This window comes from Daphnia pulex, chromosome 12 (assembly GCF_021134715.1).
Source record: "Daphnia pulex isolate KAP4 chromosome 12, ASM2113471v1".
Lineage (NCBI taxonomy): Eukaryota > Metazoa > Arthropoda > Branchiopoda > Diplostraca > Daphniidae > Daphnia > Daphnia pulex.
The window spans coordinates 9,500,438-9,514,822 of NC_060028.1; the positions used below are offsets into that span (position 1 = coordinate 9,500,438).

At 41.2% G+C, this 14,385-nt stretch overlaps 2 protein-coding genes and 1 long non-coding RNA gene across 10 annotated transcripts; all 3 read right to left on the reverse strand.

Moving 5' to 3' along the window:
- Window positions 1-406: 406 nt before the first annotated feature.
- On the reverse strand, window positions 407-4,945 carry LOC124208877 (uncharacterized transporter YutK-like). 4 transcript variants are annotated; one of them, XM_046606745.1, is made up of 11 exons: window positions 4,848-4,945; window positions 3,966-4,488; window positions 2,461-2,614; window positions 2,170-2,388; window positions 1,934-2,095; window positions 1,780-1,873; window positions 1,552-1,711; window positions 1,317-1,485; window positions 1,092-1,250; window positions 838-1,018; window positions 407-760 (listed from the first exon to the last, which is right to left on the reverse strand). In XM_046606745.1, the coding sequence occupies exons 2-11, from the start codon at window positions 4,472-4,474 to the stop codon at window positions 672-674; spliced, it is 1,896 nt and encodes a 631-aa protein (XP_046462701.1). In that variant the 5' UTR covers window positions 4,475-4,488; window positions 4,848-4,945; the 3' UTR covers window positions 407-671. The 4 variants fall into 4 exon arrangements, with proteins under 4 accessions (XP_046462701.1, XP_046462700.1, XP_046462698.1 ...); XM_046606744.1 differs by having other exon boundaries at window positions 3,966-4,484; window positions 4,848-4,928; XM_046606742.1 differs by lacking the exon at window positions 4,848-4,945 and adding an exon at window positions 4,565-4,721 and having other exon boundaries at window positions 3,966-4,484.
- Window positions 4,946-5,148: 203 nt separating this feature from the next.
- LOC124208626 lies at window positions 5,149-5,840 on the reverse strand. Its single transcript, XR_006880533.1, has 3 exons — window positions 5,724-5,840; window positions 5,545-5,647; window positions 5,149-5,456 (listed from the first exon to the last, which is right to left on the reverse strand). It is a non-coding gene; the product is annotated as an uncharacterized LOC124208626 (long non-coding RNA).
- Window positions 5,841-6,328: 488 nt separating this feature from the next.
- Window positions 6,329-10,767, reverse strand: LOC124208624 (solute carrier family 28 member 3-like). 5 transcript variants are annotated; one of them, XM_046606465.1, is made up of 13 exons: window positions 10,639-10,767; window positions 10,456-10,532; window positions 9,655-9,731; window positions 8,576-9,120; window positions 8,260-8,413; window positions 7,962-8,180; window positions 7,698-7,859; window positions 7,536-7,629; window positions 7,289-7,448; window positions 7,051-7,219; window positions 6,826-6,984; window positions 6,568-6,748; window positions 6,329-6,500 (listed from the first exon to the last, which is right to left on the reverse strand). In XM_046606465.1, the coding sequence occupies exons 4-13, from the start codon at window positions 9,091-9,093 to the stop codon at window positions 6,394-6,396; spliced, it is 1,923 nt and encodes a 640-aa protein (XP_046462421.1). In that variant the 5' UTR covers window positions 9,094-9,120; window positions 9,655-9,731; window positions 10,456-10,532; window positions 10,639-10,767; the 3' UTR covers window positions 6,329-6,393. The 5 variants fall into 5 exon arrangements, with proteins under 5 accessions (XP_046462421.1, XP_046462420.1, XP_046462419.1 ...); XM_046606464.1 differs by having other exon boundaries at window positions 10,456-10,568; XM_046606463.1 differs by having other exon boundaries at window positions 10,456-10,722.
- Between the last annotated feature and the right edge of the window lie 3,618 nt (window positions 10,768-14,385).

Genomic DNA, 14,385 nt, shown 5'->3' on the forward strand with positions numbered 1-14,385 from the left:
AATCAAGGAATAGTTTCCAAGCTCGTGTTCCAAGTTCCAATCCTTTTGGCCTTATTTATTTTCAGTTTGCCTCTATAAACGTGCGCCATATTTACTCATGTGATTATATAGACCCGTTGCGTGTTCAACTAATGCCAACCCGACACTAGATCGATACTGGGGATGACAGGGTATGAATACGAAGCTCAAATGTGGCACCACATCCAAGTCCGGGATTCAAGCCAGACGTCCGGGAATGCCAAGTGTGTTACTGACATTATTGCGCGTCCGTGATATACTCTTAATGCAGAAAGCGTTAAGAATTCTTTTCTAGCAATATCTCTTCCGGATTAACATGGAAAGATCAAGTTTAATTATCCTTTCTGTATTGTCGCTGTTAATAACCCAGAAACTATTATAGTCAACATTGACGAGCAACTATAACTTTATTTACAGTTCAAAACGGTTGGCAGCTGTCCTATAGACCCACAGCTGAATCTACTGTCGAGTGAGCCGGATATTGTATTATTGGCGTAAAGCCCACACACATGCTATCAAAGTAAATACAACAGGCCTGCCAACTACGAAAATACTAATAATTAGACACGAGCCGAAAAATACCAGTTTTAGCTCGTTCAAAATAGGATTCAATTTGTCTTCAAGGGGTGTTGTACAGCATATACGATAGGTGGCTAGAAATAGGAGCCCATTAAGGTAGTCATGTTGGGCGCATAAGTAGTCGATGGGGGCACCACCTCAGAGACGGTCGAAATCAGAGTACCTGTGGTGTCCACAAATTTACTTGAATCAATTAATGGGACGAATGATGATGTATTATTCTAAAGTGGAATAACCAACCAGCAACGCAAGCGTTCATAAAATTGGCCATGCTCCCGGCAATAAATGCGCGGAAGGCAACTTTGGCAAAGTCGGATTGTCGATCCGGCGCCATCGCGGAGAGCGTTCCTATTTGAGCACCGATAGAGCCGGGATTAGCATATCCACACAAGGCGAATGTAGCGATGGTTTCAGCTCGTTTCTGTCACAGTCGTTGTCCCAACAAGACCACAATTAATTTTGACGTATTATACAATTTGTGAAACAGTTCCTACCGATATAACTCCCTGTGCAATGTATTCGGACAGTTTGCCGTAAGCGGCAAACTCATTAACGATCGTCTTAATAGCCACCAAATTGGCGACGAGATCACATTCAGATGGCGGCACTCCCATCAGGAAAGCTACTGGGATGAAGATTTTACTCAAAATCCACTTTAAAAAAAAATGAAATAGTAATTACATTCCTTGTCAGGTTTCAACAATATACAAAAGAAATACTTCGAATGTTATATAAGGCGCTCCCAGGAGATTGCCGTACCAGGAAATGACTCCATTGAGGAAGGCGATGAATGCTAAAAAGGCGATTAAATTAGCGATTACGTGAGCGACCATTAGCACGGCATTTGCAGCTCCTTGGGCTGCAGCATCCAAAGCGTTGGCTTCGGTTCTATTTTGGTTTAAAATCAGTTGACATTGTTATAAAAATTTACAGAATCAATGTTGGTAATCTAACCCTTTAGGAACTTGAATATCTCCGGCCTTTGTTTGAGATTTCTCCGTTTCAGGATAAAGCAATTTGGCTATGGCCAGAGAAGCCGGAGCGGCCATCACGGATGCGCTGAGTAACTGGGAGGCACTAATGCCGAATCCAGTATACGCCGCCAAATCAGATCCTGCGGTTCCGGGTGCGGTTCATCACAATATATTGTATTAAGACAACTATAACGTTGAATAACAAAACCTGCAATGGTGGCAAATCCTGCAGTGAAAACAGCGTGAATTTCCGATTTAGTCATTTGAGAAAGAAACGGCTTGATAAGTAACGGAGCTTCAGTCTGTCAATTTAAATTTAATACAGTTTGATTTAATTTAAATGTCTGTGCTCGATGGAATACCTGTCCTAAAAAGATGTTGGACGCAGCGTTCATCGACTCGGCGGCCGTTGTGCCGACTGAAACTTGCAGAAGCCATCCGAGTTTCTGGACTGTCCATTGCATAGCGCCATAATAGTAGAGGAGGTTAATCAGAAAACTGAAAAAATAGATGACCGACAAAATCTAATAATAAGCCAATAAATCATACATAAGACGAGATTAATTAATTTGTAAAAATAAAAAGCAGTCGTACTTACTCTGAAAGCAAATATGGTGCCCAAAGCTATTCCAGCAGTGTTTTCATCATTAGCCAGATAGCCAAAGACAAACTCTGATCCGGCAACTGAATAATCCAGCAGAAGAGAGAATTTATTACCCAGACACTCGAAAGCTCTTCTACCAAAATCCCATCGTAAAACGATTAAGCCAAAAATCAACTGCAAGGCTATGCCCCAAGACACATGTCTCCATTTCACCTGTTGAGAGAAGAAAAAAGAAAATTTGCCGAGTGAACGCAATGTGTAAAACAATTTCAAGTATAAAATTACCCTGGATGGATATTTAGAAAAGATCCAGCCGAGCAGCAGGAAGACGAGTAGACCACCGAAGGATTGCAATCTCACTCGTTCGTCAGCCGTGTCGATAATTAGAAAAATCAGCAATCCCAAAATAAGACAGAGGTAAAATCCATATCGAGCTAATCTGAATCAATTTTTAAATAATCAGAATTAAATTTCTGTACTCAACAAAGTATTGATTCCCTCTTGGCTCGATTTTTAATCTATCGATATCTTAACTTTTAAAAGCATGGCTAATTGAAGATTAGTGTCGTCTGCTTTCCATTTGATTAAAACTTTCGAAAAAGAGACGAAGTTAAAATAATAAAGAAAAGGAAACGATATTTTTTTGGAAAACGTACGTGGCCATACAAAAAACAGTACTTAACTAATAAAATTACAAAAATTTCATTGCCATGTTAACTCTGGTGTCGCTGCTCTCCATGCTCTCCACGACTCGACCATGCTATTTGGCAGGTAATTAAAACTTAAGGAATTAAGAATACAAATATAATTGTTATGGTATAGTTTAACTAGAAGAGAAACCTTTTCCAAATGTGTCAAATATAAGTTCCTGATTAACATTTATCATGTAAGCCCCCTGTCAATGGGGGCAGTTTGTTTGCACTGTAACCCGGTCTCTCCTTTGTGCAGTTTTGAGGCCTGCTGAGCCAGCCATCACATAACATGCTATGCAAGTTATGCTTGTGCTGATATTGACAGTGTCAACAATCAGCAACAACCTATCCATTATAGCTAGGATAATGATTTGTGCTACTTTTATTCCTGCGGCCTGCTAGTTATTTTAAAGATGACTTGTAGAAATGCAGTGTACATATGGAAACCTTGAATTCTCCCATTTATCAAAAATTAAAGTTTACCCACTTTCTCATTTTCAACTTTTCCTGACTTGTTGTTTCTGCTAATATTTTTGTAACCCATTTTTTTTTATTTAGAAAAACAGCATCCTGTCCATTGGAGAAACTACTGCAGTCGATCAAGTTATGGATCTCTTCTTTCCCTTTCTTCAATTTCCTCGTGTACACCCATGTGAGTGTGGGTGTATTCACGAGGATCCCCTTTTCCTTATCCCGACTGGTGGATTCAACTTCTCTGCGGATGGATGGAGCACGTGAGGATGCCTGGCCGTTTTTCCCAGGCTTAAAGGTAGGACACAATTTATCTATCTTCTTCTTTTTGACTATTTGTGGGGGGCGTTGATTATGAATCGTTACAAAGTATGGAGTACGATTATTCCTGAGCTAGGTGGTTGAGTAGAATTCTTTTTCTTTTTGTTGACTCAGCAGCGTTTTTTAAACATCTCTTTTATAGAACGACTACAGATCAGGCTTGTTTTTGTATCTCCCAACTTTGTTTGTGGATAAACACTCTTATTCGAAAATATTCTAGCTTTCTAAAAGCAAAGTGCATCTAGAAAATATTTTGATTAAGATGCCGACCCCTCCTTGTTGAAATTTTGTCGAATTGAAACTGACCTGTACTTCCAAACTTTTTCAAAAGCATTTCCTATTGGTTTGAGAACGTTTTGATGAATGGGTTCACCCCAGAACTTTTTGACAACTTGAAAATAGAAGAGGCCAAAGTAAATGATGCTCGTCAGGACAATGAGGAAACCCACTCCGTCGCACCAATCCATCGGGATTCCATTGTGAATGGAGTAGTAGAGGCTGGCGATGAAGTAGGCATTGTAAAGAACGGCCAGGAGAATGTAGAGACTACTGAGAGCGACCGTTGATCTTTGCGAGAAGAATTCCCCCGTCGCTTTCCAAAATGTTTCCAGCGCGTTGCCAATGAACTCACAGGATTGGTCGATTGCTTTGTCATCACCATCGCCCTCATCATTCGACTGCGAGTCAATGTTTGATAACGAATCATCCTTTGCGGTTGGAGTTGACAAATCCTCAGTGCCGATCGATTTCTTTTGATCCGAGCCCTCACTTTCAGTTCCGACATGTTTGCTGGCTTTATCGATTTCCCGCTCCATTTGATTGATCCTTACTGACAGAAATGGGGACTTGTTACAAATCAATTTTTTATCTTGACATATATTTATAGTATATGAGCTTTGCATTACCTATCATGTGAACCGTGACTACTCGCAACAGTTTTTAGGACACAAGTCATTAAAAGCACTTGAAATCTGTACTACGGCTGATTGAATAGAATGTAATACTAATATTAAACCTCGTATGTCTATTAGTCCTAAACTACGTGTTGAGAAATAGCGCCCCAAAAATTGTTTCCTTAAATTAATTAAGCGCACAAATAATAGTAATCAAATTAAAATTTAAAAAAACCATGGGTCAAAGTCGTCTAAGAAATTGAGTGAAAAAATGTCATCGTTTAAAGATGATTACCTTTGCGTTAGGGGAAATGGTATTAACGTCAGCACCGGTAACCGTCTCGGGCCACTCTGTTGTCAAGTCGCGGATTATCTTAAGGATCGATCCCGAAATTAACCGATCGAGAATAGGAAGACGATATCAGGAATCAAATGGCCAAACGACAATCTAGAAATTAATACAGCACTTTGTCACAGAGTCTTATCAGATACGATCAGATACCATAACTAAAAGCTTAATCTTGCTGACTATGTCATGCATTTTCATTTTGTTCTTGTCGATTTGCTTGGAAACAATAAATCAGGGTAAACCTTAATTATATGCTTAAGAATGGATTTTTATTTTCTGATATAAACGACAAGTTTTTAAATTGAGATAGGTGTATGAGACCTAACTAAAGATTTGACTTGTCTTAGGCATAGATGGAAAGAAAACAAAAGTAGAAAGGTCGGTAAACGTGATCTTGCTCTTAAATCTTGGGTCGTCGTGATGCCAGTAATAAGTTAAATAACATCTCAGGACAATGAATCGTTTACAAGCAGCACTGCAGACTGCCAACGAGATTGGTGCGGCAGGTCTTGTAGATGAGGTTGCTGGCACAGTCGGTGCTGTTGACGCAGGTAGCTGTAGATCACATCCAACAAAATACATTTGATAAAATATTACAGGTTTAAAAGTATTGTTATAAATTCATTTTAAACAATCGACTTACAGAAGAGTTTGCAGAAAGTTTGGTCAACGGCTTCACCCTCTTCAGCAGTGGGCATGGAGTTGGTGAAGACGATGGCCATCATGGCGATGATAACGGCGAACATCTGGAATAGACATTTTAATCATAACCACAATCAGTCACAGCCAAAAATTTAGGCTCCATTACTAAAAAAGACTTACAAAGAATTTCTGGAACATTTTTGGGGTTGTTGTAGAGTTGCTGATAGGCAATGTGATGTATTCGGTGAGAAAAAGTCGGCTTTATATAGTGAGTATATACTAGTACTAGTTATTTGGAACACGGATGCGACTTATTAGGACAGCAGACAGCTACGTGTCGTTCAGTCTGTGTTGACGCTATAGGATGCAGGTTGCTACAAAAGCAAATAATTATCTCCAATAATGACGGCAATTTGTTAGTCAATAGCTGTTCGAGGTGGCCTGGTACACACGTCTGTTTAGAGACACGGCAATCCGTATGCAGGAACGATGTAAACACTCATCCGACATATTTACCTGTATCGTTCGTGTCATATGTATGTGGAAATTATGACGGCTCATTTTCGTTAGTTTACCAAGCCACCAGCCCAACCTCGATTAAAATAGTCCCCCATCTCCATTGGGAGAAAATGTGCGGTATTGGTCATATACAAATGTTGATCAGGCAGACCCGCTCACCTGTATTACTCATAATTACAAATGTGTGAGCTATAGAAGTTTTTTTTTTATTCCTTAGTCGACTGTTAGACTAGGAATCTGTGACTAGCTGTAAATTTTGTTGAATCTTACAACAACAAGCTGTTTATTTCTCCTTTTTTTTTGTTCGAATTTAATTGCACATGAAAGTTGACTAAAAATTGGAACCCATTATGGCGGTAATGTTTGGCGTGAAACTGAGCGTTGAAGGTGCGTAGGTCGTCGATAGGGGCACACTTGAGACCGTCGAAATCAAGGTACCTAATGAATTATTTCAAATCAATTTAGCGCTTGATTAATATATAATTGTGTAGAATTATAGACTGACCAGCAACGCAAGCGTTCATGAACGATGCCGTGCTGCCGGCAATAAAAGCTCGGAAGGCAACTTGTGCCAGATCGCTCTGTCGATCGGGGGCCATGGTGGCCAGTGCGGCGATTTGGGTACCAATCGACCCAGGATTGGCGAATCCGCACAGCGCAAAGGTAGCGATCGTTTCCGATCGTTTCTATTGGCCCATCAACAGACGAGAGAGAAAGTAAAAAATCAATCAATCAAAAATTTGAATATTGTTTTAGGTTATACCGAAATAATGCCCTGTGCAATGTATTCCGAAAGTTTGCTGTAAGCGGCAAACTCGTTGACTATTGTCTTCAGGGCCACCAAATTGGCAACGAGGTAACATTCAGATGGCTGAACTCCCATCAGGAAAGCTACTGGGATGAATACTTTCCCCATAATCCACTGAAAAATGGAAAGATAATCAAATTCCTTGTCGGGTTTTCACTATAGATTTTTCAACCGAAATACTTCGAATGTTATGTAGGGCGCTCCCAGGAGATTGCCGTACCAGGAAATGACTCCATTGAGGAAGGCGATGAATGCTAAAAAGGCGATTAAATTGGCGATGATATTGGCCACCAAAAACACGGCATTCGCAGCTCCTTGGGCGGCAGCATCCAAAGCATTCGCTTCGGTTCTGTAATTTGTTTTAGTTTTTTTTTTTTTTTAACAATTAAATTTTTAAAAAAGGGCAAATGTTTCCAACCCTTTAGGAACTTTAATATCTCCAGCCTTTGTCTGAGATTTCTCCGTCTCTGGGTAAAACAATTTGGCTAGGGCCAGAGCAGCGGGAGCGGCCATCACGGATGCGCTGAGTAACTGGGAGGCGCTTATTCCAAAGCTTATGTAAGCGGCCAATACGGATCCTGGTCGATTTGGTGTATAATTTCATGCCATTTCAAATGCGTTAAAGCTAGCAAAAATATGCTGAGAGAGAGGGCCAGTAAATCAACCTGCTATGGTGGCAAATCCGCCAACCATGACGGCGTGAATCTCCGATTTCGTCATTTTAGGAAGGAACGGCCTGATAAGCAGCGGCGCTTCAGTCTGTCAAATCAAATAAGAATCGATAGAGTCGAATGGAATCCGTCAATATGTATAATTAGACTTCAGACCTGTCCTAAAAAGATGTTGGCGGCCGCGTTCATCGATTCGGCCGCCGTAGTGCCGACCGAGACTTGCAGGAGCCATCCGAGCTTCTGGACGACCCATTGCATCACGCCGTAATAGTAGAGAATGTTGACGAAGAAACTGAAAAAGAAGATGACCGACAGAATCTATTTTTACAGTTAAAAGAAAAATAATTGTCGTTTAGTATAGACTGATGGGAGGGAGATTAAATCTTTTGTATCAGTCCAGCAGCATATCAGATAACTTACTTTGAAGGCAAATATGGTTCCCAAGGCTATGCCCGACGTGTTTTGATCGGTCACCAAGTAACCGTAGACGAAACTTGATCCTGCGTTGGTGTAATCGAGAAAAGTTGTGACTTTCTGACCCAGACATTCGAAAACTCTTCGACCAAAGTCCCATCGCAAGACGATTAGACCGAATATCAACTGCAGCGTCATGCCCCACATCACATGTCTCCATATCACCTTGTTGGTAACAAAAGAAGGAAATCGTGAGCTTATTTGACAACTCACAAAAAAAGAAAAGAAACGAAATGTTATTTACCCTGGACGGATATTTAGAAAAGATCCAGCCGAGCAGCAGGAAGACGAGTAGGCCACCGAAGGATTGCAATCTCACTCGCTCGTCGGCCGTATCGATAATCAGAAATGTGAGCAAACCGGCAATAAGGACGAGGTAAAATCCATATCGGAACCAACTGGATCAAATATAAATCAATAGAGAGAGAGTACAACCGGTATTAATATACTTTGTATGTGTTTTTATTGCTTTGATCCACTTGCGTCAGTCGATATCAAAAGTTATACTACTCTACAGCTATCATAATAACAATTCTAATAAAAAGAAAAGTAGAACTGACCTGTACTTCCAGACTTTGTCGAAAGCTTTTCCGAACGGCTTGAGCACTGCCCGATTAATAGCTTTGCCCCAGAACTTTTTGACAATTTGGAAGTAGAACAGGCCCAAGTAAATGAGGCCCGTCAGGACAATGAGGAAACCCACTCCGTCGCACCAATCCATCGCGATTCCATTGTGTATCGAATAATAGACGCTGGCGATAAAGTAGGCATTGTACAGAACGGCCAGGAGAATGTAGATGACACTGCGGGCCGCCGCCGATCTTTCCGAGAAAAATTCGCCCAGGGTTTTCCAAAAATTTTCCAGGGCGTTGCCGATGAATTCGCAGGATTGGTCGGTCGGCTCGTCGTCATCATCGTCGCTGCCGGGCCCTTCATTTGAATTCGAATCACTTTTAGAGGAGGCTAAATCCATGTCCTTAACGGCGAGGGTTGACAAATCCTCAATGCGGATCGATCTTTTATCCAGGCCACTTTCCATCTCAACATCCGCGCCAGCGTTATCGATTCCTCGTTCCATCTCGGCTCGGGTCTTTCTCTTTTTCTCCTATATAATATTGACAGGATTGGGACGAGCTGTTAGAGTCGACAAATTCCCCAAATCATGGCACTCAAACAAACAAAGCGCACTATCCATCTTGACAGTTTGTCCAATTGAAACGGGGAGAAAAGTACAAAAGTCAACCCCGGACGACGGGCGTTCTATTAGATTAGAAATTAAGATAATCAAGTACGGATGTTTTTCAAATCTCAATGGCGCGCTGGGGGGATTTCAAAATCGATTCCCATTTGAGACTCTGAAATGTCTCGCCCGTTAAAAGATACACAATGGGCACGCAATTCCATGCATTAGCTCTAAAAGGAACTGTCAGTTGGATTTGCGAAACAGTTAAAAGGGGGGAAACAAAGTGATTAACATCCATCCGATATTCTTTTATTTTATTTTATTTTTGTACAGGGAGAGAGAGAGTTGGGATGCAACGGAACACTGATGGATTCTCCCAATAATAATAAGATGCGACGGGTTTCTATCGACAAATAGAAAAGAAAAAGAGAAAATGCTATCAATAAAGTTGATTACCTTTTTTCGATGGGGTGTAGCAGAGCGGTGTAGAAACCGTCTGGTCGGTACAAACCTTGGGCCGCTACTTAAACTCTCTGCTCGTTTAGAGATGCAATATCGAGAAAAAGAAACAAAACAACAAACACACTTGAAGCACACAATCACGAAACTAGCTTATTGAAATTGCTGGCGAGATATCAGTTACGCTCCAGCATCTATCTATCTATATATATAAGGACCCCCCTCTTCCCCATCACAAGAGATGAGTCTTTTTTATCAGCAGACATTGGATAGATTGAAAAAGAAAAAAAAAAAACCCGGATCGAATGTCATTGTTTATGGTTGGACAGGTAAAAAGATCGTAGCTCAACGTGATGGATAGTTTGTAATGCCGAGTCAGAACGTTGTTTCAAAACTGAATGCCGGGGGTTCTTATCAATCGACTGATGCCCACCTTTCAACATCGCTGAACATGAGCATTACACACACACACACATCGACATTTCTTATCGAGTTGAAATCACATTCAGCCGAGCGAGAGAGTGATTACAATTAGGTTACACACGAGCCGGTTTTTTTTTGGGGGGTGAAACCCTTAGGTGAAATTGAATTACTTATGCGCGCATTATGCAACAACTTGAGCCGTTATTCCCCAATTAGCTAGTTTATTTGCGGCTGTACACAGAAAAGACAATGGAGATTTTGGTTCTTGGTAGGGGAGCAATTATTTACGGCCCAGCGACTCGTTTGAATAGAGGAACGCGCCAGGGAACGCAAATGGGGTCGCCGTAGAATATCAAAGTGAATTTACATTTTTACCTGACGAATTTAAAAGCGGCCGAAAGGTGAAAGTGTGTGTGTTCCAGAGTGTTCCGTTTCTCGCCTTTACCGAGGTTCTTCACCCAAATAAAGTACAAAAACAAAACACTAAACTGAAATTGAATGTAAAATTCACTATCGATCCGTTTGAGCACTTAATTCTGTTATTACAAAAAATCTAACCTTCAGCCGATCCGTTCGTTCGCCGCGGAACTTTATTATATCACTGGCGAGGCAAACCTGAAGCAACCCCTACTTCAGTCTTCAAACTGGTTCCAGAGCCAGCAACCAATTTCCCTCCAGCCCAAAACGTGTCTGTTCGAGTCTTATATTTTTAAAAGAAAAGAAAGTGTTTTTGTTCCTCTCTCTCGTCGACTTTCTCTTTCCTCAGTCGCTGGACCTTTTCTTTTTCGTGCGGGGTTTTTCGGAGAGTCGAAGAAAAAATCTCTCTTCTGAAATTAAGTCATTGGTCAATATTTATTCGAGGTGTTTCTATCATTTAAAAAGAAAATAGCTTGGGGGGAAATTCGATCGCCTCAAGCTGCTTTTGAAAAACAATCAAAACGGATGTATCTTCATTCTATTGTCCAATTATCAATTGTCGACCAACGCTAACGGGATACATCCTCTTCCGGCGTGAAATTCACTTCCGGTATCCGTTGCGTGCCGCCGCAAGATGAAAGATTTATATTGAGCGGCGGCGGCCTATGGGGCGGTTTGTCATCACCTATCCCCACTAATTATTTTCCACCTTGTTTTTTCTTGCGTGTGTTGTTTCCGTTTATACCTTGTTAGCGGGTGCTGTCACCTAGTGGCCGAAATGCTCAACCATCCTATTGATCCCCCGGGTAATAATAAAAAAAAATTTCTTTCAAAAAACAGAAAAGAGAAAACACGCAATTTATATGTTTTGAATAAAAGTTGAATGCTGTGAGACTGCTGCCCATTGCGGGTGCGCGTGTATTTATCATGATCTCGGCCTGAACGGGAAATCCTGATGACTGTGCGTGATAGTCTCTTATGACATATCCAAGGCTGCAGTGCATAAACTCCCAAAAAAAAACAAAGTGCTAGATGCGTCTACACGTATACGTATGTAGCGCTGAGCAATCCCCCAACGACGAACAGGGGACCCTGACCGGATAAAATAAAAGAGAAAAAAAAAATTCTGAAAACTAAGCAGAAAAGTCAAGCAGCAGGGATTCCATAAGACATACAAGGGAAATCTAGGACACGGGATGAAAGAACCAACCAAAGGATAACACACATGAGAAGGGAAAAAAACATGTCCCTATATCGATCGGCTGTGTGTATAGTATGGCGCGCGAGAACTACAAACTTCTTGATGTGTCATCCAATCCATCCACTTTCAGTTTCTGCTGCTGCTGGATGGATGGATGGATCGATAATCCAAATGTACCAAAATCCAGAAATTTTTTTTTTTTCTGGGAGACAAGTCGTCGTGTCAAGAAAAACGATCAAGTCACACACACACAACGATCTGCACAATCAACGATCGAGTCAATGTGATCAAAACAGGTTTATTTTGATTCCTTACACACAAAATGATCAAATAGAAAAAAAAAAGGTTTAACCGGATACGGTCGTTCATATCCAGAAAAGGACAGCAAGCTCAGTTATAAATAAATATATTCTTCGCACACACAGTCAGCCCCAGCTAGTCAGCCAACTTGATATGTGTTGTTCATTCTTCATAGCGACCTGAATCATCCTCTGTTTACAAAATCAGATATCGATGGTTATATTTTCCCATGGTTCTTGTACGTACGAGTATATAACATTCTTTGGTGTGTCAGATCGAGTAAATATTCGCGCAGCTCGTGGAGTTTTTTATCTTTTTTGGGTGGCGGCGGCGGTGGTGGCGGAGTTGTGACGTCCAGGCCAGCGCAGGAATTAGAGACGCTAATGAACCGTGGAGGGAAACTCTGCGCAGAAGGTTCTTCGGTTAATTGGATTGCTAAATTGAACGTCTGGACGAGGCCAGCATAATATAATCTTAAACCCCAAACTCGTTTTATTTTTTTGGCCTTTTTTTACGAGGCTTATTATGACTATTTCAGCCTAGACGTAATAATGCCATTGGATCCAGGCGGATTTACGATCCATGACACACACACAGCCCCGGAAAAGATTTTTTTGTTTTTTCCTCTTTAGTTTTGAACTGCCTGTTAATTTCGCGGTCAACAATAAGGAAAAAAGTAACAACATGTCGGACCCACCCGTTTTGAAATGAGTCCCGCAATTAAATGAGCTGCAGTTGGGGAGCGGCTTTTATAATGCACCCAAAGTGTATATAAGACTTGACTTTGATTGCTTATCCCCATCACACACACAGAAAAAATAATTCCAAAATCTTGTCGTTGTTTTGTGTTAAAATTTAAAAAAAGGAAAACAGCTGGACACGAGTTGAGTCGAGTTATTGAGCCCTGGAGCGGAATTGCCGCTAGACGTCCGCGATTCACTGATTCTTTAAGATCGTGTGTATAACTCGTATATACGTATATAGTACCACTACTACCTATATACCAAGTTGAGGAGAACATGTATATGTACGCGCTTGATCGATTAGGAACGCTCTCTCTCTCTCCTGAGCTGCTGGCCAGCATCTCGCTATGTACATGCTGTCGTCAAGTCAAGATGGGAAGGAATATCTAATTTCTGGTTGAAACTGCCCAAGTTGTCGTCGTTTCAACGTGCCTAGAAAGTACAAATGGAGGCCAGGACAAACGAAATCTATGGGTGTGTGTGTTAAATTCGATGCTGTGCTCAGTACAATGAACACATCCGCCGATTCCCGGAAGAGACGAAAGAGCTTGGTTCGTGTAACTTATGATAGAGACGTATGCTAACAACACCGTCATTGCTTCGGATGAATATAATCAAGAGATTATCTCGAAATCAATTAGTTACGATCGGTCAGCGCCATCGTTGTGGAGTTAAAAAAGAAACGAGTCCGTGTGTCCATCGGCCTGGCTGAGCTGTTGTGTCTAAATTATCGTGAAAGTTGAACGATTTCTCTTGGGTTGGATGACGCCATTCATCATGTTCGAAACTCTCGCCATTTCGTTTCACTTGTTAGCCAGAGAAAGTCTTGCAGTCTTTTGTTATAGACGCTCGCCTATTGTAAATATGTAAGCAGTTGATTATACAAAGATGAGGCGAGCTATTTTCTTTATTCTTTGCGATTCTATTCAAACGATCAATATTCGTTTTTGACGATTCCCAATGATAAATAAAAGATATGGGCAGCCAGCGCATATTCTCTGCTGTCGAGTCTATAAAAGCAGTTGGCAATGAATCGAATATTTTACAATCGAAAAAGAGCCCATTCGTGCCGTGGTTTACCACCCGTTTTCATTTACAATCCAATTTCCAGTCGTCAGATTGTTGACTGAATTTCAATAAAAAATCGATTAGACCGAACACACACAGCAGCTAGCAGCTATAGCAGTATTCAGCGCGTGCCTATCTGGAGAAGAAATGTGTGTCGGGAGCAGCTTGTTAGATGCGTGCTAGCTGCTGCTGCCGTTTCAAACGCTGTAGTACATAATGAAAGAAAGAAAAAATCCCGTTTGACTTGTGTGCGTTCTGTGTGGGTTGAAATGCTGTCGTTTCTTCTTCTTCTTTTTATTTATTATCACTGTATATATCCACTCCCGCATGAACATCCAACCTGGCCATCTTCTTCCAAGGTCGTGTTGCTCGTCAAGTTCAAGGCACCACACCGGGGCCATTTTGTTTATCGCCTCCCCCTTATTTGCCTATATATCTCCTCTCCTATTTACTATACTACGCGACTACTACTAGCTACAACAACAACAACAACTTCCAAGGGGAAACATTTATTTTTTCGTTTTACTATCCGTCAAAATGGCCGCCGGGCATTTCTCCGCTTGCAACACGCAAAAC